Source organism: Sparus aurata, chromosome 7, assembly GCF_900880675.1.
Source record: "Sparus aurata chromosome 7, fSpaAur1.1, whole genome shotgun sequence".
NCBI classification, from domain to species: Eukaryota; Metazoa; Chordata; class Actinopteri; order Spariformes; family Sparidae; genus Sparus; species Sparus aurata.
This window is the reverse complement of record NC_044193.1, coordinates 3905080-3929389: the sequence shown is the minus strand read 5'-3', so window position 1 is coordinate 3929389 and position 24310 is coordinate 3905080. Positions and strand designations below refer to the sequence as shown.

General features: G+C 42.7%; 1 protein-coding gene across 1 annotated transcript in view; it reads right to left on the bottom strand.

Moving 5' to 3' along the window:
- Positions 1 to 4096: 4096 nt before the first annotated feature.
- The window catches only part of LOC115585765 (XK-related protein 7-like), a 66291-nt gene continuing 46077 nt past the window's right edge, over positions 4097 to 24310 (bottom strand). Inside the window, exons 2-4 of the mRNA XM_030424395.1 lie at positions 13741 to 13940; positions 7882 to 8101; positions 4097 to 6971 (exon numbers count right to left, since the gene is read on the bottom strand). Coding sequence (XP_030280255.1) covers positions 6164 to 6971; positions 7882 to 8101; positions 13741 to 13940 — 1228 coding nt within the window. The 3' untranslated portion in view covers positions 4097 to 6163. The remainder of the gene's footprint in view (positions 6972 to 7881; positions 8102 to 13740; positions 13941 to 24310) is intronic.

Sequence of the window (24310 nt, the reverse complement as noted above, 5' to 3'; positions counted from 1 at the left end):
TCGACTATGAGAAATCCGATCCGGTCCGATTTTAGTCAGACTAACGTGTATACATGCATCTTCAAAATCTGATCATAGTCGGACTAACACAGTAATTCGTTTTCTCGAGTATCATGTAAACGCACTGACATATTCACTATATTTGAGAGAATAATACAAACTGTAAATGTTCAATTCCAGCACAAACACCTTGAAACTTCAGTACAATCTGTGGGTAAGTGGATACTTTCTCACTGTAATGCTGTAAAAGAAGACAAAGGCACAGTTTAGTTTATTTTGGACGGCTGTTCAGCCATGTTTACTACAGTATTGTTCCCATCTACAGTTATCAGCACAGCTTGTTGAGTTCTTTTTTTTTTTTGTTCTTAACAGCGTCATAGATATTTTTCACCACTGTTTTTTTTATTTTTTATTTTTCTGCTCGTTCACTCGGAGGATGTTTAAGCAGCATTATCAAAAAAACTTAAGAGCACATCCTTACATACATACTGTACATACAATACACACATACAAACCAAAAGCACACATACTCATACGCACACGTCCTAGTATAGCGCCACGCTGGTATATACAGATATATAGAATGAGTAAAAAAAAATCTATTTTCACTTTTTACATCTTAATATAAGAGTCATACCAAAGACATGGCCACCGAGTGAGTAAACAATAGATAAATAGATATAAAACAAATACAAAAATAAATAAACATAAATACTTGCATCAATTAATAAAAGATGATATGAGTTTTTTAAACTCACTGTTTACTTTTTAACATGATTTGTTCAAGTCGATATATATTCAGCGCACCACTTTTAACTGTTATTTTACCTCAACGACAAAGGACGGCTTCGTTACCCAATCAGAGGAAGCGAAGCCTCGCCCTCGGCCCCGTGATTGGGTGTTTGACGCATTATCTGTACATTAGCCTATCATGTTCGACATGACATAATCAGAGTCGTTTTCAGCACCATTAACATCGCAGTGACTGTCACCACTGTACCAACGTCCACAAGTCCAGGCAGAACACAACACCGTCGGGATATTAACACCCTTTTTATGAATATCAATTTGAAACTTGTATTCCTTATTGATTTTTTTCTGTCACCCGCCCACCAGAGTTAAAACACAACAGTTTCCCTGCAGAGGAGACACACATACGTCCAAAGAGAGCTCACATGGATATTTTTTTTGCCCTCGTGTCTTCATTGGGAATAACCACAAACCTTGCGAGGGTCAGAGTGCTTACATACTTGCTTTTATCAGTAGGCTACATAAGTATGTGCACGATAGAAACCCAATGTATGATCCTTCAGAGCATCGATTGTTCACACCATTGGCATAATTAAACATTATTCTGTAGAGAGCTGCGGGGAGGACATCGTCTTTTATGCTAACACAGAAGTTAGCATCAGCCCCAGCCCTAGTTTCAGTTGGATTTTGGAATTATAGAAGAAAGTAAACTCTGTGGCAAACACAAGTTAAACTCTGAAGTGTAGATCTGCAATTTCCCATTAATACAACCAATGCTGCCTTTTCACGGCACTGGGATCAGACTGTCTACGTCAGAGTGGTATTCTTTAGGCTGCTAGCAGTAGCTATGTTGCTAACGCTGAGTAAAAAAGGTGCCGCTTTAATGATACTTGCATATTCAGTAAGATAATCTTCACCAATTGAGGCAAAAGTGAAAAGCTAGCTATGAACTACAAACAAACTACATCACGGCCGCATGACTTCAACGTCACATCCACTAAAACTGACCTCTACACAATTTACTATAAATTGATCAATCTACAAATTGGAAAGTTAGAATAGTTTGCAAGTATATTTCGTCCCGTGATGATGTTTAATGTCCGCGACAACTTTTGCAGTCACATTTAACCATTTTTCAGACATGTCAAAACTTTAAAAGTCACAATTTACTGACGTATTTTATGTCGTAGAAAACGTGAAAATCTCCTAAGCTTGTGTTGACCACAGACCTTATTTCAGATGTCTTACTGATAACTCATACACCTCAAGTTGAGGGAGCCAGAAGTGCAAAAATGTTAATTTATTAGGGGTTTTTATGACTCATTCCTGCATCAAATTAACAAGTCTTGGTCTTGAATCACAGTCGTTCCTCTATGTGAGCTCAATGTGAAAAAGCAAGTATATAAGCTGCTCTTAGTGACTTGCCTTACCCATCGACTAAAAGTACAGGAGGTTGGAAATACTTCTCCAGGAACATCTCAAAATATACACATGCATCATCAGCATAAAGTTGATCATTAAAACCACCCTGGACACTCAGACATCAGACGTGTGGGGATCTCTTTGAATTTCAGACTTCACCCGAAAACAGAACAGCGCTCCAGTATGCTGTCAGAGAGGAGACAGTGAACAGGTTCAAACATGTTCAGCTGATTTCTTTTGATGTCACACTTATTCTCATGTAAAAATGATCAGTTTTTACACTATGAAATAAATGCAGATGTTGACACAACAATCTACAATCAGCTCTGAAACGGGGAAGCGCAAAAATTAAAGTTGAGATGTCATTTTTTTGAAAATCATCCAAGGATGCTTCGACAAAACGAGAATCTAAATAGCGGTTGAATGAGTTTTTATTGTGCCATAGTTTTTTTTTGTTTTTTGTGCTCGTGTCAGTCAACCATGAACCGGCGACCCGCTGAACATCGGCATCTTCTAAATGCTTGTCGGGTTGAAAAGTAAAACAAAACAGTTTAGCTACATCATGAAGTGGGAGCTGTTGTCGCTGCACAGCATCTTCAAATGTGGGTTTTTTTGATGAGCATGCTTTTTTTGGGGTGAATCAGAATCACATGGGGGATGCAATGTGTTTTTTGAGTGCATTGCTCACCTTTCCGCTGCCTTCATCTAAAACGAATCACAACACTGGTTTAAATGTTTCTGGGAGCCTGAATGCACAGACCAAAGAAAAACTGTCTTTGAAAAGACGTTTGAAAAACAGGCTGCTGAAGAGAATTCTGTCGTGTGATATGAGGAGGGACAGAAGACAGCTTTGATGCTAATGTGTTTTTTTTCCCATTTTTTTTTTCAACTGTTCTCCCTTCAGGTTCTGTTGCTGACCATGCTTGACTTTCTCAGCATCCAGCTGCTTCTAATTGATAGTAACACTCGTTCACACCTGGGAGCTGCAGCGTTTAAACTTCAACCTCTGCAGTTGGTAACTGATCAGCTCAGATGAGTGTTAGCTTGTTGCTTCGGGGCATCACAACAGCAGATTACAGGCGCAAAGAGGAGCTAATCAGTTCTTACCGTTTCATTTTTTTTCTCCTTCTACTGATGTAATTTATCACTCCAAACCTGTATCTGCTAATATACCCCATCGAAGGCCTGTACATGGTTTTATTTTGTAAACAACATCACCTCTCAAGAAGTCCAAACCCATGTCAACATGCTATCTGAAATACTGACTGTGTATAAAGATGCACGAAGCGTCTCCACCTCTGGCACTGCACAAAAATGAAGCCCAGATATCCTGAATACAAGAACTGCCATCCTGCCATGGCTTGCATTGCAGATTTTGAAAATAAAGTAAAGTCAGAGAGGTCTAGTTAGAAAAAAGTTCCTCAAGCGAAGATACAGGACATCATCATGTCTTAATTCAGTATTTTAAAGGGACAGTGTGTAACTATTTAAGTAATTTATTAACTCAAATCAACGTCTTTGTTCATAAGTAAGTCCTCATTGGTGTACAATTACCTCTGCCAACAATCTGACTTATCCTCCTGAGGGAAGAATTACCTATCTGAATATACATAGCACGGGCAAGCTCTATGGAGGCTGCCATGTCTTTCCGGTTTTAAAAAACTATGGACTGCCGAGAGGGACACAAAGCACTACGTGGTACTACGTAGTCAGGCTAAACGCGTTTTTGCTCAGAGCTAGCTTGACTGCAGGACTGAGAGGGAGCTCAGCGAAAGCGCTCGTCACTAACAATAACAATATCTAACTACATATTTACCTCATTACTTGAATCAGTAGAAATACTCAACGCTGTTGGGAAAGAGTCTATATGAAAATGAGTTTATTGTCCGTCAGGGCCACCGTAGCTTCTGGAACGTCTCCAACGTCTTCAGAACGGGAGGGGTGAGCGAAGGAGTGTTGCAATGTAGAACTTCACAGCTAGATGGCGCTAAATACTTGATATATTACACACTGTCCCTTTAATTGAGTGTCATGATGTAATTACATGGTTTGGCCACTATGGAAGTTGGCGCTCTTCCTGGGAGCTTGAGGGGGGATGCATTTATGTTATTTTGCCATGAAGGGGGATGGCGTACCCACTTAAATTAACCAATCAACTGGTGACCAATTATGGACCCCACACCCAGTTTTTATAGCATCAAATAAAATGAACACATCAAACAGCAGTGTGATAACAAACAACCTAAAATGACTGAAACCATCTCTGAGAAAAATGTAATTGTGCACTTTGAGTTTGTAGTTTGGTGATCAGGATGTTTTGGCTTCACTTTTGAGGAGCTGTGCTGTCGTCCATCTTTATTTACAGTCAATGATCTGTAACATGAAGCGTCAGCTATTGCTAGCATGCAGAATCATCATGCTCTGCTTTTTTTTAGTGTTTTCACTTTCCAGCAAAATCATTCTCGGATACTTTTAGATCTGTTGACATGATGAGAAGACACGTCTCGTCACTGGAAAATGTTTCATAGCTTAATGAGGTTGCTCATGGCGCCCTTGGTACTATGACATGGTATGTGTTCCAAGAAAAGTGGACAACATTTAGACTCTTACGAGTAAATGAAGCGTCTTCACCCAACAGTCATTCATCACCTAACTACAGCTTATTATAATAGCTTATATCTGACATCTGTATTTGTTCAACTGTACATCACAGGCCTGTTTGTGGTGAGCGACAGCATGCCATATGATGGTAGCCATCGCAGAAGTCGTCCAAGTTTACATCCAGTCCTGTTCGCTTGACATTTCTCAGGTTGGTGGTGACGCTGCAGCTGGGATGTAAACAGCGGGACTTTTGCTATGGCTGCCTTTGTATCACATATGGATGGGTGACTGTTTTCACTTGTATCTCAGGCCTACATTTTATAATCCACCTGGACCTAAACTGTGAGATTTGACAGCCTACTTTTCATGGGTCCTTGTGTTCTCGTGAGACTGGAGCCCAACGTATGAGATCGTGTTTCTCTTTAGTCCCCACGAAAAGTAAGATTAAAGGATAGTTACCAAAGTTTGAGAGGGACATGCAACCTTTTGGACGCATGATGGTATAAAAAAAAAAAGGAAAAATCCTCTCTGGCAGCTTAAGAGTGAGGTGGTTTTGGAGGCATCTTGGTTAAAACTGGACTAACTGTGGTTGAAAAGTGAGACATCTACATTACAGTCATTGTTTCATTCATATTTTAAGTATATTTATTCACTGAAATATATATTTAAATATACTCAATTAAGTGCTGTTCAAAAACACATCTAATCTATTATATGTAATCTAGTTTTCTAACCAGAACTAGATATTTTTCCTCGACCAGATTTAGCCCAGATTTAACCTAATCGTCCAGTTGTCTTTTGATCACTGAGCATTACTTTTGCGATGGCTTTCCTGTCAGTGTCTAATCTGCTACCACACCAAAATGATTGCATGTCCTGTGCAAACTCTGGCAACCAGTGTCGACCAGTTCCCCGGTAAGTCTCTGTCGAGGCTCCGGGGTCCGAGGCTCAAGTTCATGCAGCCGACTGTTTCACAATTATCTCCGCAACTTCATTGCTCCCAAATCCTTTTACATCCTGTTCTGGCCGCGCAGGATGAAACTAAATCTAACACTCCTTGGTCCCAGGATGAGAGATTAAATTTCTCACCTCCAAGCTTTTAGAAAAGATGAAGATTATCCCAGTCCAGCGTTACTCCTTTTACTTCCCACGGCTCATTCATGCTACTTACTCCCGGACTGTGCCCCAATGGGAGAGCCTTGGTCCCAGATTGCGCTTTACATTTTACAATCAAGTTTTGACAACCTTTTTTTTTCTCAGAAAGAGTTGTCTGACACTCTTTGTTTCCTTTCCATGCTCCTCCTGGCGACGGTAGTCCTGGGATGAGATCTGGTCTCAGGCTGAGCCTTGGTCCCAGACTGCACGTTTAAGTCTAAGAGCCCCTGTCGGCTTAGACAGTTGTCTCATATTCTAAGACCTCTTTGCTGCCCATCATGCTACTCCTGTACTGTATCCTGGGGCTGACGGCTGACGTGGTCTCCAGAAGCAGAATGGTCTTGCGGAGTCGCCGGTCGATAAAGTGCGCATCCCACGCCGGGTATCGCTTTCTCGGGAGGTCGATCCGGATCACTGGGCCCTCCTGCGCACGGGATGAGGAAGAGGTCCTGTGAAGGAGTGCAGGAGAGGAGGACGGGGAGGGACGAACCTGGAAGACAGGCAGGCAACTGTCCCTGTCTCGGTCCCGGTCTCGCTCCCCTGGAACCGGCTCTCCCGTGTCTTTAGTCCTGGGGAGAGTCCTCGGAGGGCTGGTAATGACCATGTCTGTTTGGGACCCTCGGGATGGAGTGAGACAAGCATCGATCACTCCTGCCACCCCTCCTGCACCCACCACGCCCTCGTCCACACATCCTCTCCACTGTGAGCCCAGAACGGGCCCGTCGGGGTGCAGCCAGCAGTAGTACACCAACATGAAGAAGGTTCCCAGGGCGAAGCTGCAGGCGACCAGGCACACCACCACCAGGGCGTAGGAGTCGGAGGTTTGCGGGCCGCGGTAGGTGTACCAGGCGGCGGTCAGTGCCACATTCTCAGCCAGAGTGACGGAGTAGTAGACGGTCATACGGAAGCGGCTGGGACCCTCCTTCACGTTGAACCAGCAGAAGATGTAGATGATGCCTACCACCATGTTGTAGATGATCTCCTCCCACTTGGACATGCAGAAGTCGGTCTCACCTTGGATGATCCAGAAGGTCATGACACACCTGAAAGAAAATTATACTGTTAGTTGCAGCTCAATGAATTCTGTGATGTCTGGTATTAATATGGTAAAAAGGATGGGCAGCTTTAAAAAGGACTTGACAATAATGACTGGGCATTTTATATTTTCTAAAAGAAAACACCACACACATTATTTTTAGTTATTTCTACCCCACCATCCTGTATATTTCGGTATTTATACGCAATTCATTAGTCATCATTTTACTGGAAAAGTGCAGCCCTTTGATATACATTTAATTCATATGCAATGTATATTTAATTCTAATGTGTCTTTATATATTTAGATATAGATATCTGACACGATAATACGCTTATATGAAATCTCACAGAAGCCCACATTATTTCAGAACCAAATAAATGTATAAATAATCACAATGAACGGGGGGAGAAGATTTGTAAATTAGCCTCTGCTACAGTAAGCGTTCCTCCTTGAGGGAAAGAAGTTGCAAAGTGCAGAGAAAGCTGTTTTGTTTTAACCCCGATGTTGTGATTTAACGCGGTTAATGAGCAAAAAATGAGCTGATTAAAAAGGCTTATGGTAAAAGAGGATACTTTTGCAGTGTTTACTTATTATTTAAGCTGTTAAGGGAAGCTGTTTACTGAAATGCACTGCAGTTTAAAGTATTATGTAGGGGAATAAATGACTTTCTTAAGGCTTTAACTTTGGAGGCAACTGAATAATGTATGATCTATTTCTGTTGACGAACCTGCTGTTGAGATTCAAGATGACTGACATAATCAATGGTTGGGGAATAACTTAAAGAAAACGTCTTTTCTGGGGGAAAGGAGGGAATGTGGTGTTTTCTCTAGATACTTCATACATTTATACAGTGTCAAATGCTAATCGCCTCATTATAAAACCAGAGCCTTTGCATCAGGTCACATATGGCGCACCAGTGGCTGACGATGAAGATGCCGAAATAGAGCTGGAAGACGGAGGCGAAGAGGGCAAAGGCCACAGTCCTCGCCCCGATGGTGAAGAAGTGCCACAGCATCTGGGTGATGACGGCCTTGTAGGACATGGGCAGCTTGTCGTCGCGGGAGTCCCGCAGAACCTTCTGGTAGGAGGCGATCATCCAGGCCAAAGAGACCAAGGAGGCCGAGGCCGAGAGACCTGGAGAGACAGATGAAGAGAGAGAGAGAAAACGATAAGAGGTTGTGAAGGAAGAGACACAAAGAGAAAGACTTTGGCTAAAGAAATAAATCAGGAATAAGGAATAAGGAATAAATCAGTTCATTATCAACCTTGAAAATTTAACTAAGACAGATTAAAAATAAACCTCTGCCTCCCACATTTCTTGGAGATTTGAACAATGCCACAACAACCATGACAACTGACCAAACTCCAAACCCCAATGGAATGTGCTCGGAAACTTTTTTTAATCAAACAATTCGGAAAGTTTACAAATGGTGACACCACTACAAAATATGTGCCCGTTACCATCATCAATCACAGATCATCTGAACGTCAAATCGTGTTTTAATATTACAGATTGAGTTGGCTGAGTCATGATAAATAAGTTGGCAGATATTCATCAACGCATCTTTTCCTCGACTAGAACAAACTGAACAACTGCCAAAATCACACAACTGGATAATGACCTAAGTTATCTTTTAATGCAACTAATAGCTTGCAAAATGTCTCAAGGATTACTCAATTGATGCTAAAATGACAGTCTAGCATGTTGAATTGACTTACCAGTGATAAATATAGAAAACCACCACAGCAAAGAAAACCATTAGCCACAAACACACTGAATAATACTTTGTTTTTCCTCAACCAGCTCCAACTGAAGTCAAACGATGATTAGCCTGCACACGTAACTGCGGCGCCCGCAGCGAGCGGCCCTGAGCGCAGTTTAACACATTAAACATTCATGTGTGTTAATCATGCAGTCTTGTCTCAAATTAGCCATGAATCACACTGAGAGGGCATTAAAATTTGAGCAGAGAAAGAGCTGCACCGACTTTTTAAGAGCTTCCAGATCTACGTTATTTCACGAGGTGAACTTGGTGGATTATAGAGACACAGAATCAACTTTTTTAACACTTCCATAGATTTTTTTCTCCTTATTGGTAGCAGCAACGTGTAGTGTCCTGAATGGAAATCAGCTGCTGTAGTCAACTTAAATTTAGAGAGGTGCAACTGACACCATTGGCCGTCCTGATGATAACTAATGAACTGGCAGATGTTTACTTGAACTATTGTTATTGTCCATTTAAGTTACATTCTGGTTGACAGGCTGAGACACTGAGTCTCTTTGAGTAGGTGAGCAGGTCTCTTCCTTGGACAAAATTAGATTTGCGGTGCCTCAAGAGTCGATTACTGTTTTATTCATGGCTACTTTTTGGTGTAATTTTATTCCATTACATTGTTACACTGATGACAAACAGCTATTCCTTACAATAAAGCCCACTGGTCTTGTTATGCTACACCTTTTTTGACAGTTCCGCTTGGACTTGGTTGGTGCAACTGATGTGAAGTTAATTCTAAAGACCGCTCTTATAGTGAAACTCTCGCCAAAATGCAACCTAGGTTTTTTTGTGTGAATGTGCCCGAGTCAAACCTTCATGTAAAAGCATAATTACGATGATGGAGGCACTTTTAAGATTTAGCGTGTTTTAGTTTTCGGGTCAAACTCATTTTCAATGGGAGTGCTACGGGCACTTTTACGATAGCATCAAAGTCTCTATTTTTAAAACAGTAAGAAGTCTCGACACAACATGAAACTTTGCTGGTAGTATCACCAGGGTCTCTACACATGAACACGAGCATTGAGAACATTGTTTGTGTACAGAGAGTTTACTAAAAAGAAGGTTTATGAACAACTCACGTTAGCAGTAGCTTGTTCCGCTCGCCGCCGTCCTGCCAGTGGAGAAGTGTCGATCTCAGAATGTGACGTAACCTGGAGGACAGTTAAGGTGGAACGCTCCTAAAGCTTAGTTCCATATGAATGCAGGATAATTTGTTGTTTTGTCGTTAGCAAAAAACAATATTGACCTTGAAGTTGAAAAAGGAGCCTCATATAAGAAACAATACTAAAATCAAAAGCCAGAAAAGTCACGTGAGATATCGTGTCACGTTGTTGCTGGAAGACAGTAGTTCCACCTTAACTGTCCTCCAGGTTACGTCACATTCTGAGATCGACACTTCTCCACTGGCAGGACGGCGGCGAGCGGAACAAGCTACTGCTAACGTGAGTTGTTCAAAAACCTTCTTTTTAGTAAACTCTGTGTACACAAACAATGTTCTCAATGCTCGTGTTCATGTGTAGAGACCCTGGTGATACTACGAGCAAAGTTTCATGTTGTGTCGAGACTTCTTACTGTTTTAAAACTAGAGATTTTGATGCTATCGTAAAAGTGCCCGTAGCACTCCCATTGAAAATGAGTTTGAAAACGAAAATACGGTAAATCTTAAAAGTGCCTCTTTCGTCGTAGTTATGCTTTTATACAAAGGTTTGACTCGGGTACATTCACAAAAAAAGCCTAGGTTGCATTTTGGTGAGAGTTTCACTTAACAAAGACTGATTTAGGAGTTAGGGCCAGGCTTAGTAAAGACCCGTTGGTGCGACCCGATCCAGATACTCTGGATCAATCTGCCTGTAAGGATCTGTGCCTGGCTCCTCTTTTAAATCTCCTACAAAACCACTGTTTTATCATAAAGCTCAGCCTAATTTTAATCAATTTAATTTACACTCAAACTTATTTTTCCCATTTTATCCAGTCACTTAAAGCCTCCATAGTTTAAACCTCTCTTGGCTTGCTGTTCTGTGCGTTTAGCTCTTTGTTCTAAAGCATTTTTGTGACTTTTATTTAGTAAAACATCTTTATTATGGAGCCGTATTCTAAATACTAAAGCTCTCTACTTTCAAGAAACACAGGACAAAACAACACAGAATACACTACATGCAGCATAATCTGCCTCTCTGTAATCTATCTGTATTAGTATGTTCATGGTACCGAAACGTTGCATAATTCACTCCTGCTGTTTCGGTGTCCTTAAAGCCCCAGAAGTTAGTAATTACTTTGCCAATACTTCATTCTTTCCTACAAACTATTGTGTCCCTAAAGAGCACAATGAAGACGTGGATTAATCCTGAGGAGTTTCTCAGGATGTTTAAATAGAACATCCTTTAATTGATATTTTTTTTTTTCTTTTTATATTCCTGAGTTTACAAGTTAATACAAAGACACAATAAGCTTCCTGGAAAGCAGCTTAAGGGAAACAAACCGAATCAGCTACACAAGAAATAACCCCAAAACAAAGGGGATTATGGGTAGAAGGAGACAGATGCAGTTTGTTGTGTTTGGCATGTTCGATAAATCCCAGCATTTGGAGGAACTGGAACCAAAGAGTGTTCGGGGATTTGTACTTAACAGACGACTTAAAAGATTAATTGGCAGCGCCGATAGTTGTTTAAATTGATTGATTGGTTGATGGATTGATCAGTGTGCCATATCAGCACTCAGGTGATTTAGGCTGTGTGGGAGAGTCTGTAGTGTATAATGTATAATGCCTATTAACAGATGGGAGGCTGCCAACATACACAGAGATGTGTGTGTGTGTGTGTGCTGGTAGTTGTGTCTGTGTGAGGACCTGGAGACAGAAAGTGGACAGTTTGCTAAGTGAGGACATTTAGGGCTCGTCCACACGTACGAAAATGATCTTTATTTCCTCCGACTGAAAACGCTGTAGTTCATATTCCAGGCGTCTAGGTGGCGCTTGAAATTCACCAAAAACTGAGAAGAACAGACAGAGCATGCGCATCAAGCTTGAGCGCTGTAAACAAACAGACAGTAGACGGAGAAACCGAACACAACAAGAAGAAGACGAAAATGGCTCGTGCAAGGAAACCAGAATCGTTTGTCTGGACCAATATGAAAAAAATGAGGCCGAACTCCTGCTGCGACTCACACTCGACTACAGGGCGAGTAAGTTGCAAGAAAGGCTCAATATCTTCTGCGGCACGAACACGAGCATGTAGTCCGCCAGAGGTTGGTTCAGAGGTCGGAGGCAAGAGGTCGAGGGGTGGGGCGACGGCGTCATTGTTTCGGAAAGTATGCGGATTCGCTGTCCACACAAGAACGGGAGGGCTGCGTTTTCGGATTTTTCCACCCTGAGACCCGTTTTAAAAAAGAGCGTTTTCGTGTGGACAGCATCTTAAATGATCCTCACTTCTTCACAGGACAGTCTGAGGTCGACGACATGGTTTAGGCTTAACGTTACAGTTATTCATAGATCCAGGTGAGCAGAGAGGGAATGTATCATGTCAGTGAAGATCCACACAAGTGTAGAAGTACAAATGTGTTTGTTTAAAGAGTAATTACAACCAAATGACACTTTTTTAAAGTTCCCATGGTCTTTGAAATGCTTTGTGAATTGAGGGAAATAAAATCAGGGTCTCTGAAGTTTTTGATAAACATACATGGGTCATTGAAAGTGTCTGAACTTATATATTTTGTTCAGGAAATTGAAGTTCCTTTTCTCAACTTAATGTAAGTAAATAGGCTACATGGTCTTCTGTCTACACACCACCTGCCTCGAGAAAGTCTGTGCATGAGTCGTTAAAGTCAAATAATACAGTTTACAGAGTGAAAATGAATGTCTCAGAAGTACGCCATTATGTGTCCTTGCATTGAAGGAAATCAGGCCTGGAAAGGTCTGGGAACAGTCCTTGAATTTGATGTTTTAAAAGGTGTGTGGAAGCATGTTTTTTTGTTTTTTTTAAGCATTAAACTTCCATCTGCTGTAGTAGCCATCATGCCAGGTGCTCTGATGAGCAGCTCTGAGCTGATATGATCCGTCAGCGTCTCCTCCTAGAATTTAACGGGGGAATAATTTATACTTTTGTGAATCCACATCACTTAGTTTCAGCTTTTTTCTTTTGGCCGTGTGTGTTTTTGTAGGTTTCGTGTGTGTTCTGGGACTGTGTGTTTTGTACGATTCAAATATGTGTTTGACACTTGACTCCTGCACTAACAGGTGTGTGTGAATGCTGAGTGTGTACTGTGTGTGTGTGTGTGTGTATCTGAGGGTGAGAAAGAGAGAGTGTGTACTGTGTGTGTGTGTGTGTATCTGAGGGTGAGAAAGAGAGTGTGTGTGTGTGTGTGTGTGTGTGAGAGTATGTTTTGTTTTATTCATCAAAGGCCAATCTGCTTCTTGTAAGAGGCGCATGAATAAAGCATCGAGTCTCCTACTGATATCTGTCCTCTCTCTCTCTCTCTCTCTCTCTCTCTCACACACACACACACACACACACACACACAGACACACACAGACACACACACACACACACACACACACTCCATTCATTAAACCTTCCTCTCTCCCTCGCCGCAGAAGCCTTTGTAGCGATCAGAAACGGCAGATAAAATCTAATAAAGTAAGTCCAATAAAGGAGATAACCATCAGTTTTCTGGAAGGATAATTCAGTCTTATTACAACTTGCTCTCATTTTCATAATTTTCATCAGTAACAGGAACGTTTTCCTTAAACTTAAACTGCTTCAATCTGGAAACACGATGACATCACTGAAAAGAGATCTAACTGTGCGATCCACGCTTACACACAGTTTCCGCGTGCAATAAGGGATTTTTGCAACATTTCAGGATTTGAACCTCCACATAAAGTTCTTTAAACAATCCGAGCTAGACTAGCTGATCTAAAGTCAGTATAGCAACGTTGCCGGGGAAACAGTTCTATCTCATCAATCAAAGGCGGTCTGTCTATCAGTCAATCATCTCGCTCACCCTGCAGAGGGAGGACGTCGTTCCCGTGGATCATGATGCTCAGCTGGAGGACGAGCTGCGGGGCCGACTTCAGGAAGGCTTCCAGGAGGCGGAGCATGGTGATGTCAGCGCTCTCGAACATCAGCCGCCAGTGGAAGTGGCGGCGGGGCCCGTCGCTGTGCCAACGGCTCTGGGCGCCCAGGTAGAGGGCGTGGATGTACCTGAGGGCGAGAGACAGAGACAGAATGAGAATAGTGATTAATCAACAGTGAACAGTAGAATCCTGCACATTCATCTCTGATCACACAGCGTCGTTGCTTTATTTTCTGTTGAGGTGCATTGTCTTAAACAAATATCTAACTTTGCAAACGTATCTCAAAATGATGGTGATCTGCGACAAGCGATCGAAGTGAAAAGCCTCCAGAAAAATGTATCTGAAGGAAACAATGTCTCATCGGATTGAAAGCACATTTGTCCTGCAGCCCGTTATAACAAAACGTCCCTCGTTCTGAGAAAACACATCACAGTCTTAGAAGATTATTAAAATAGCACTCTTGGCCAGTGTGCTTGTTCTCTATAATTGTATCTGCTTGTGCATTTCACTCTTGCTATTGAGATTGAGAGTTTAATGTCAATGAGGCTTTTACCGTCTTAAATAAAGGATATTCGTCCTTCTTATGTTGCAGATTTATATATTTTCTCTTTTCCCAGTAACATTACGTGTGCACACTTCCATAAAAAGTAACTTTATGTACATATAGGGAGTCATCATTTATTCAGAAGTGAAAAAGAACAGGATGAACAGCAGCCTCCAGGCCTTCTTCTTTACACTGAGGGGTTTGTATATGAGATACATCAGTAATGCTGAAAACACTCAGTTTCACTCGGCAGAACTTTTTACTGGTGTAAACACAAACAGGTATCGCAGTGTAACAATCTAAATGACAGCCTCCAGGAGGAAATGTGAACCGTGCTGCTCTCCTGGGAGCAAAAATAAAAAACACCAGAGAGCGTTTTGTGTTCCTCGAGGGAAACATCTTCACCCTCCGCTGTCACCGTTCAACTCTGATGGGCTTTTATTTTGATGGTTTTTTTTGGTGTTGGTCACCGGGTTGCAGCGGGTCAACCGCTACACGACGGAGAGTCGCTCTGGGTTTTTTTTTTTGACAAAATATTGATGTGAGGGGAGGAGGGCCGGGCTGCTCGCTCTCCTGCCGCTGCAGCATGAGGTCTGCATTAAATAAAGTCGGCTGTCAGTGAGGACCAGGAGGCAGCTTTGATGGAAAAACACAAGGTAGCTGTTTGGAAACACAGGTATTATGACTCGGAGGAAAAAGTGTTAGAAGACAGGTGATGTTTCAGGCTGACGGGGAACAAGTGACACAACGCTGGCTGTAGTTTTGTGACCAGTGTTTTCTCGTCTTACAAAAGTTACAGCTTCTTAATGAGAACAAATGGTTTAGGAGCGAAATACAGCATCATGTACGTACGGAAGTGGAAAACAAATCTTTGTTTTGCTAGTTTTTTCAGTTTATGTTGGTTTGCACCAAGGATCACCAAGATTAACCTGCAGGTTCACAGGATCGCTGCAAAACACGTTTCATATCAGCTCGTAAATTGATTCACCGCAGTTAAAAACAAGTCAGTCAGTCAGAATATTCATAGTTTCTTCACTGTAAATCAATTTGTTTCACGTGTTGTCCAAATTTGAATTTTTCCTCGTTCAGCTGAAGATATCTGCCTTCCTCTTTCAAGACCTTGAACTTCTTGAAACAGATTGAAACTCTCACCGTACCTGCAGATTAATACAAATCTGTCGGCATTTGTGACATTTTTCAGGAGCTTTTAAACGACAATGACTGAAGACTTCGGCTAGAAAAACACAACATTGTCTTCAAACTCTGAATACGTTCATCTCTTCAGGTGGAAACAGAAAGGAATAGAAAAAGGAGAATTGCTTCTAACTCCACTGAGGTAATGATCTCTGATGAGGGGTCATCAGTGCGCTGTCATCACCGTGATGGTGGTTCTGACACAACCCGGACCATCACTGCAACCGACCAATCACGCTTTAATGGACAGCTTTGTGACTCCAGGAAGTAGACCGGTAAAGAATACAAACGCTGGAGAAGTTTTCTTTCCAAGCTTGTTTGTAACATTGTGACAGGATCTGTTTAAACCCCAAACCAGGTCTTCTTACATTTAACCAAACAGAACCAGAACACAGAAAAGAATCTGTGAGGAGTAAATGTAAATGATGGTCCTGGAATAACACCAGGAAGGAGTGGTGCATCATGGGAGAAGAGGATGGCAGATAGTTGTAGTGGTACAACAGGAGAGAGAGACAGGCTGTGGAGGAGAAATGAAGCTCGCTGGAGGAAAAAGCGAGACGACACTCACTTCCTGTGCTTCTGCATCCCGAAGCAGATTTTAAATAGAGGGGTAAAAATAACCCACAGTGCGCGCACACACACACACACACACACACACACACACACACCTATACACACACACACACACACACACACACACGTCAGCATATATGATGATGTTCAAGCCTGCAAAATACAGACAAGCATGGATACACATGTGTATGTAGTCGACACACACACACACACACACACACACACACACAGCTAAACACACACTTGAAATGTCTCACATGCACACCCACATGCACACACACACACACACACACACACACACACACACACTGACAGACATGCAGGGAGGCCAACGATGCAGCCTGGAAATCTGTAGCTCTGCAAATTATTTGCTGTCCAAGCACTGCTGGCACTCCTCCATTCAATCTCTATGTCTCTCTGTCTCTCTCTCTCCACCTTCACCTCTGTAACGCTCTTCTTCTTCTTCTTCTTCTTCTTCTTCTGTCTCTGTCTCTATGTCTGTATCTGTCCTTTTAGCTCTTTCATATCTGATCTCTTAATTTATCGGTCACAGTTCTTGCCCTTTCCTGCTGTCTTTGTTCCTTTGTGCCGGCGGGTCAGTGGGTCCAACACTTTGGTTCAGACTCAGATAACTCAACAACTGTTTGAGTGTCTGGCGTCACATCCTGTTCAGACGTTCATGTTTCATGTGTTTTACTTTGTGTTTAATGCTAATTAGCAAATACTAGCATGCTAACATGCCAAATGAAGATAAGAGCAGCCTTGCATCATGACTCCGCCCCTTTTTGGGGGTTAAGGCAGGCGCCCGCTTTGACTGGCAGTAAATGCAAACGTTGAACATTTCTAGGAGCACATTTCTAGGAGCCCAAATCCTGTGGCTAGTCAGGAAAACAATAATAATTGGGAGTTGATGACTGTGACGACCTTGTCCAGGAAATGTTTTTCTGTCATTAGGACGTTTTATTTTGCTCTTTTATAGTTTGTCCAAAGAGACGTTACTGTAAACTAATTATATTTTTCTTCACGCTGTTGAGAAGGTTCATTATTCAGATGAATTATTAATGTTAAAGCATCAAAAAACAAGTTTTTTAGAGCTGAACCATCATTTCTCACAGTATGAACTGCAGTTACATCATCGCAGATACTCTTCTGATTGGTTTGGATCTATAGACAATCATCACACATGTCATTTACGCAGTAACATCATTAACTGACAAAGTGTTTCCAACAGACGGAAAGGAATCGACCGACTGATTCACATGTTCACCATTTTCAAACTTTTAGCAGAAAACGCAGATATCTTCTTTTTCTGTCCAGAACAACACAGCAGGTTTTAGGAACGGTTCCTGTTTTGGTGAACATACCTGCTTAGCATCAGCATGTTAGCATTGTAAGCAAGCTAATATGCTAATGTTAGCATTTAGCTCAAATCATCACTTCCAGAGCTGCTAGCATGGCTGTCCGTCTTGTTACCGTCTCTTCCCTCATCATCTGTTTTCTGTTTCTTTCTGCTCTCTTGCAGTTCTTCCTCTCTTCTCTCTCACTCGTTCGGTGTCTCTTTCATCCTCCACCTTTTCCTCCACCGTTTTCTCTCTCCATCCATCTTCATCGCTCCCTTCTTGTGTCTCTCTCCCTCTTTTTCTGCCTCCTTTGCTCTGCTTGTTATCTCTCATTTTGTTTCTCTCTCAATCCAATTTCATGCAGCTATTGTCTTTCTCTCTCATTTCTTTTTCCCTCCCTCTCTCCATCCAATTTATTTTGTTCTTCCCTCAGGCGCTCTCTCCGCCTCGAGCTTCCAATCTATCAAATCTATATGAATCCTCTCCTCCTCCACCTCCTCTACTCCTACCTTCCTCCATTACTCCTCTTTTTCTCCTCCCCTGTGTTCTTTTTCTACTCCTCTTTATCCTCTTCCCTCTCTCCTCCCACTGGTCCTTCTCTCTTTTTCCTCTGCTCTCCGCCAAAAACTCTACTATCTGCAAGGCCACAGTTGGACCGCTGAGACCCTGAGCATTTGTAGAAAGAGCTTGTGTGTGTGTGGTGTGTGTGTGTGTGTGTGTGTGTGTGTGTGTGTGTGTGTGTGTAGTCTTAGGGAATTGCTGCCAAGTGTGATGGTGAGCCAAGAATGAACCCAAGGAGAGAGACTCACACACAGAGAAATTAAACTGTTACACACACTTCATTTAAACCTCTTTTAAGTGAATATTACAGGTCAGCGGCTGAAACCAGCGAGAAAAAAGAAGGAGGCAGAAGTTTATAATTCAACCGAAGTCACCAGAAGTGGCAGCAGCGCTTTCAAGCATGAGCGCAGACCGAGCAGGAAGCGCGTCGCCGAGAATGAAACAATTTGAAGGATTACTTCACTCGACTGGAGTACAAATCTGAGGTACTTGTACCTAAATATTTCTTGTCGGGCCAATCTATCCCTCTACCTGTCCACATGTCAGAAGAAAGTGTTGCACTTTTTACTCACTACAACTGTTTTACAGCTTAATTTAACAGATTTCTCACACAAAATGAGCAAAGTGCAGCTACAATGAGTAACCAACTAGTTGATTGGCAGAATATTCTGATAATCACAAAAATGTCTAAATGTAAAGCTTCAAGTTTTACCAATATCTAACTTCTTTGCTTTTCAATTTAATTATTTCGATTTATTATCTGAATATTTCGAGGTTTGGAGATCAGGTTGAACTAAACAACTTTGCGCTCTGCCTTACTTTTGTCCAGTGATGTGCACAAGGGGGGGGGGGGGGGGGGGGGGGTGCACGGCCCAATTGTTGAAAAACGCGCGCTAAAGTGCCCTCCTGAGAGCCAAAAAAGCCCTCTTGGTTGGCAAAACACACTAAACTGCCCCCTTGGCTGGTTAAAACATGATAAACTGCCCTCTTGGGAGCCAAAACGCGCACTAAAGTGCCCTCTTGGGAGCCAAAGCGCGCACTAAAGTGCCCTCTTGGGAGCCAAAACACGCGCTAAAGTGTCCTCTTGGGAGCCAAAACGCGCGCTAAAGTGCCCTCTTGGGAGCCAAAACGCGCGCTAAAGTGCCCTCTTGGGAGCCAAAACACACGCTAAAGTGCCCTCTTGGGAGCCAAAACACACGCTAAAGTGCCCTCTTGGGAGCCAAAACACACGCTAAAGTGCCCTCTTGGGAGCCAAAACGCGCGCTAAAGTGCCCTTCTTTTCACCCCTGCCCTTCAAAAAGTCTGCGCACGCCACTGCTTTTGTCAGAAGTTTTCACAAACAAAACAATCAGCTGATTAAAGGAGGAAATAATTAAATCCTGGTGAATCCGCCATGAAAACGTTCTCCCTCGTGGTTGTGAAGCCTCTGTGCACCGGTCCAGTTCCTGTTCCTGAGCTGTGGCGCTGAATCGTGAGCAGAACTATTTCTTTGCAGAATGTAACTTAACATAACTCTCATCATGTTATCCTATTAGACATTTGTATGCCAAATATTATCATACTTATTGGAGGAATTTTGAATTATGGCCAAAAAAATGTATTTCGTGACGTCACAGTGATATGAAGAAAGTCCATTAATGAGTTCTTGATATATCGTGTTAATAAGAATTGGCTGTTGGACAAACAGACCCGAACACATGATTCTGGTGCTGTCGCCCGTGTGGAGGCATAATAATCATCATAATAATAATAATAATAATAATTATACAACATCTTATGCAAAAGGAAATTAAAATTAGCTAACCTAACGACAACAATAAAATCCTGCCTTTGTATTAAAGAATGAGTGACATAATCTCTCAAATTAAGCAACAAATATACAGAATCAGGGATTAAAGGGTCTGAAATATAATCTGGAGGCCACAACGAGCTTTAAAGATGATCAATACGATCTTAAAATCGATTCTAAACCACAAAACGGAGCCAGTGTAAAGGGACCAGATCAGGTGTGACATGATCGAACGTCACAGTTCAGGTTTAAAAATAACCGTCTGACACTCAGATTTGAATAATGACTTTCTGTTTTTACGCGTTGGATCATTATTGTTACTGGATGCAGATCTCACATCATTACGCCTCATTGAGTCGAAATTGATCAGCGAACACGGCGAGAGGCAGTAAAGAAAGGTCAGGAAACAGATTTTAGCGTCGGTCGTAATTAATGATTTGTTTACCTGAAGGAACAAACGAGACTAATAATGACTCTGATGATAACAGAGGCAGATAGGACGCCTGCTCAATCACTCAATCATTTCCTGACCATTAATTTTTATAACCGCCGCTCACAAGACTAATGACTTCTCCGTATGTTCTCTGATGTCATAACTCTGCCTCTTAACCGCGGTGACATCACAGTGATGTCATACCGCGACTGTAAATCCCCCATCGACGAGAGAGAAGGAGAGAAGGAGAGAAGGGGGGGAGAGAGAGAAAGAGGTAAGAGGAGAAAACAAGCGTTTATTAATAACTCGCCGCTGCAGTCGATCAAAGACTGGACTGGAGTTTTTGACCCGCCCCCTCGTCAGTTTCCACGGCGATAAATTGGTACCAGCACCGGGCTTTTAACGAGCGGCTGATCTATTAGCTCGACTCACAGGCGCAGCACATTTTCTATATATCCTGCAAATCCTTCAGCCGTTATCAACACACACACACACACACACACACACACACACACACACACACACCTATAACCTTCATCACTTGTCTGAAGAGACTCTCAACCTGCCCATTATCACGCCAGCAATCAGTGGCATTTATTGCCTGTATGTGTGAGTGTGTGTAGGTGTGTGTGCGTGTGTGTGCGTACATACATACACACTCATGATCAAATGTCTCTTATGAAACACACTGTGCTGCTTCTCACTTGTGATTGGTTGACTCACATCGGAGCTGTTGTGCAATAAAGTGAGAGGTATATAAAGAAAGATGGCGGCGTTCCAAACCGGCTGGAGGAAGCTGCTGCTTCGTTTGACTTCCTGTCTTCGTAGCGTGGCCGCAGACCGGCAGCTCGCTCGAGGGGTTCTTTCACGCTACGCTCAGGCTGCTGCTGCTGCTCTGAAGTTACAATAAAGATTTGTAAGTCACAGTAAAGATAAGTGTTTTTTACTGTTTTATGCACACAGATTTTGTCGTTTCACTCTCTGCAGACTGGATACGTTCACATTTGTCAAATTACCATTTTTAAAGCACACGTACAGAAACAGTTCTTCTGCTTGAGTAAAGGATGTGTGGACTTTTGCCACCTCTGCTCAAAGCCCCTGGGTTTGAAGTGTGCCTCCGGCCCCAACACTCTGCCTGACCCCTCCATCCCAACCAGAACTGGGACACCCTCCTCCCAAAGGGTGAACATGCAAAGCGGAGGGCCAGGATTTGGGATTGGGACCAGGTGCCGAGTGTTAAAATGTGGGTGCTGGGACGCACCATCACACACTCTGTGATAAACAGATCCACCAGAGCCGATGATCCGCCGGGACGCGTGAATATTTCACGTAATTAACATCCACTTTGAACGAGCGAGGAGCAGTTTATCGATTTAACTTTCACTTTGTCTCAACGACGCGTCTCATCGAGCGCTGCGAGCAAAAACAACAACAACAGAACCTGCAACGTCTTGATTATTGCGACTCGGCTGCAGAACTCGCTTTCTGATTTACGTTTATTTACCTATAAACTGTTAAACACAAAGCGGTTTATAAGTGCAGCGGTGCTACGGAGCCGCACAGGCATACGTTAGTGTGTACAGGCAGTCGTCGCCCCCCCCGCCCGCCCGGCAGAGATGAAAAGCCCCCTGTGGTGGGTGGATGGAGGTTAGAACAGTCAACCTCCTGCTAGTCTGTGAATAATGCAGCTGTCAAAAAGCTCAAAATTAAACACATTGAATACACGCAGGATAGCCGTGGGCACTGCAGCGCACACGCACACACACACACACACACACACACACACAGCAGCTCTAATCCCATACAGGGACACATGGAGGAAAATAAACATACAGTACTGAAGTGGCGCTGTGACACCCAATTCATAAGATAAATGTTTGTTTCTTCCAGACTTCATTTAAACACCTTTAACTTCACTTCCTGGAGCACCAAGATGAGAATCAGGATTTTAAGAATTCATCTCTAATTTAACGTCATCAACAGATTTAATACAGATTACTTATGTTCTTTAAAACTTCAAGGAAAGAGTCGGTCTCACAGAACTTCATGCTACATGCAACACATCAATTAATCAGCGTGATATTTGAGTTATCGTACGTCGATGTCTTCCCCCAAAGCGCCAGAACACTTAACATTTTCTGCGAACCACTGATCCGTTTATGTTGTACGCTGGCAACCGCACATCTACAACATGAGTCCTCGTGTTCACATTAAATGTTTATGACTGGATGGTGGCGGTGGATGTTTTTATGGAGGTCTCAGGACGATTCCCAGCCGTTCATGACAACAACGCCGGGTATTTTACCCCTAACCAAAGTGGACTTTGTGCCCAAACCTGATTAGATCACAAGCAAAGCGTTGAACTTAAAGAAACATCAAGTTGCTACATAAAAATTGTTAAATGTCCAACATATCTTTGTTTGCAGGACCTTCTTTGCCAACATATTCTCACTCTTGAGTTGAATCATGATTGACTGAGAATGACTTTTTTATGACTTCATCGTGTTTGTGACTGTTCAAATAAAATGTGACCTGCTGAAATCCTTCTCCAAAAAATGCCTCAATGAACAGAAGCACTGACTTTATTTGAGGAGTCATAAAGATGATGAATGTTTCATCTTATCTTTGGTTATTGCTGCCGTGTTACTGAGTTGTTTATGTGAAGGAAAACTTAAAAATTGAGCAGTTCGTTATTCATGTTTTTTATGTGCACATCTTCTAAATATTGAGGAGGTCCTGCATCAGATCTGTACGTGAACGGCTCCACAGACAAGTTATAAATAATATATATGCAAGACTAGACTTTCGAAATAAAGCTTGCAGACAAACAGTTCACATATTTTCACATATTGACATTTGGACTGTTCAAGTTATGGTTTAGATTCCACCAGATACGTCTCCACCAGCAGCAGATCTGATGGTTTCACTTTAGTCTCTGTTTTAACTTCCAGCAGGTCCGCTGTGCTGCGTATCTGCTGCGTCCGGCTCCGGCAGTCCGAAGTCCTCCGGAACAGAAACGCAGGACTTCTATCTTCTAGCACGACGCAGCAATTCAGCTGAATTTAGCACCGAGCAGACAGGAAGTCACGCACCGAAAAAACAATATAACATCCGGTTACTTTTCAAAATAAAACACTTCATGTTGACACCAGCACACAAATCTCAAAAAAGAGACACATACACATAACATATTCCTATAACTTTGCTCACGAGTGATTATGTGTACTGCGATGTGGCGGACTCAAAACGTAACCGGTGTGGGTTGCCGGACAACGGAGCAAAACCGGATCAGAGCCGTAACGCAGCAGACACGTATCTGGTATAACTGAAATGTTGTTGGTGGAGTTGCATTGTGGGTAATGTAAACAGCAGGTAGAAGAACGGTGGTCTCCTAAAGAAATAATTCAGTGTTTGGCTAGCCTGTAGTTACCACGAGAGGCCACAGAGGTCACTGTTTGGACGCGGATCGAGCGTGAGGTCAGGAAGTGCTACTGATGTGAACCTGTTTGTGACATCACTCCTCACAGGCTGCGACCCGGTCCCGCTGGGTCGAATTCTGCATATCACGACCCGAGTTCAGACTGATGTGGAGCCAAAGAGGACGACAAAGCGCGGACGAGATATCCAGTCGGTGGGATCCTCGCCTGCAGATCTGCAGAGAGCAGCGAGGGCTGAACAGCAAACAGTGAGTGAGTGTTTGTGTGGAAGCCCACACAGAGCAGAAATAATGTCTCCTCTCTGTCTGCGTGGAGCTCAGCTGTCAACACCGACCTACTTAGACCGCCACACTGAGAGAAACCCCGCACAGAGAGAGGGGGATTATGGGAGAGAGCAAAGGAAGGATAGAAGGAGGAAGCAGAAGAAGAACAGAGGGAGGAGAAGAAGAAGAAGAAGACGAAGAGGTGTGGAGATAATGTGTGACGTAAGGGAAGAGAAAGAAAAGAAGAGAAGAAGAGTGACACAGAGACGAGGAGGAAGGACATGATGTTTGTGTGTATTTGAATGTGTGGATGTGTGTGAGTGTGTGTGTGAGTGTGTGTGAGTGTGTGTGTGTACAACAGAG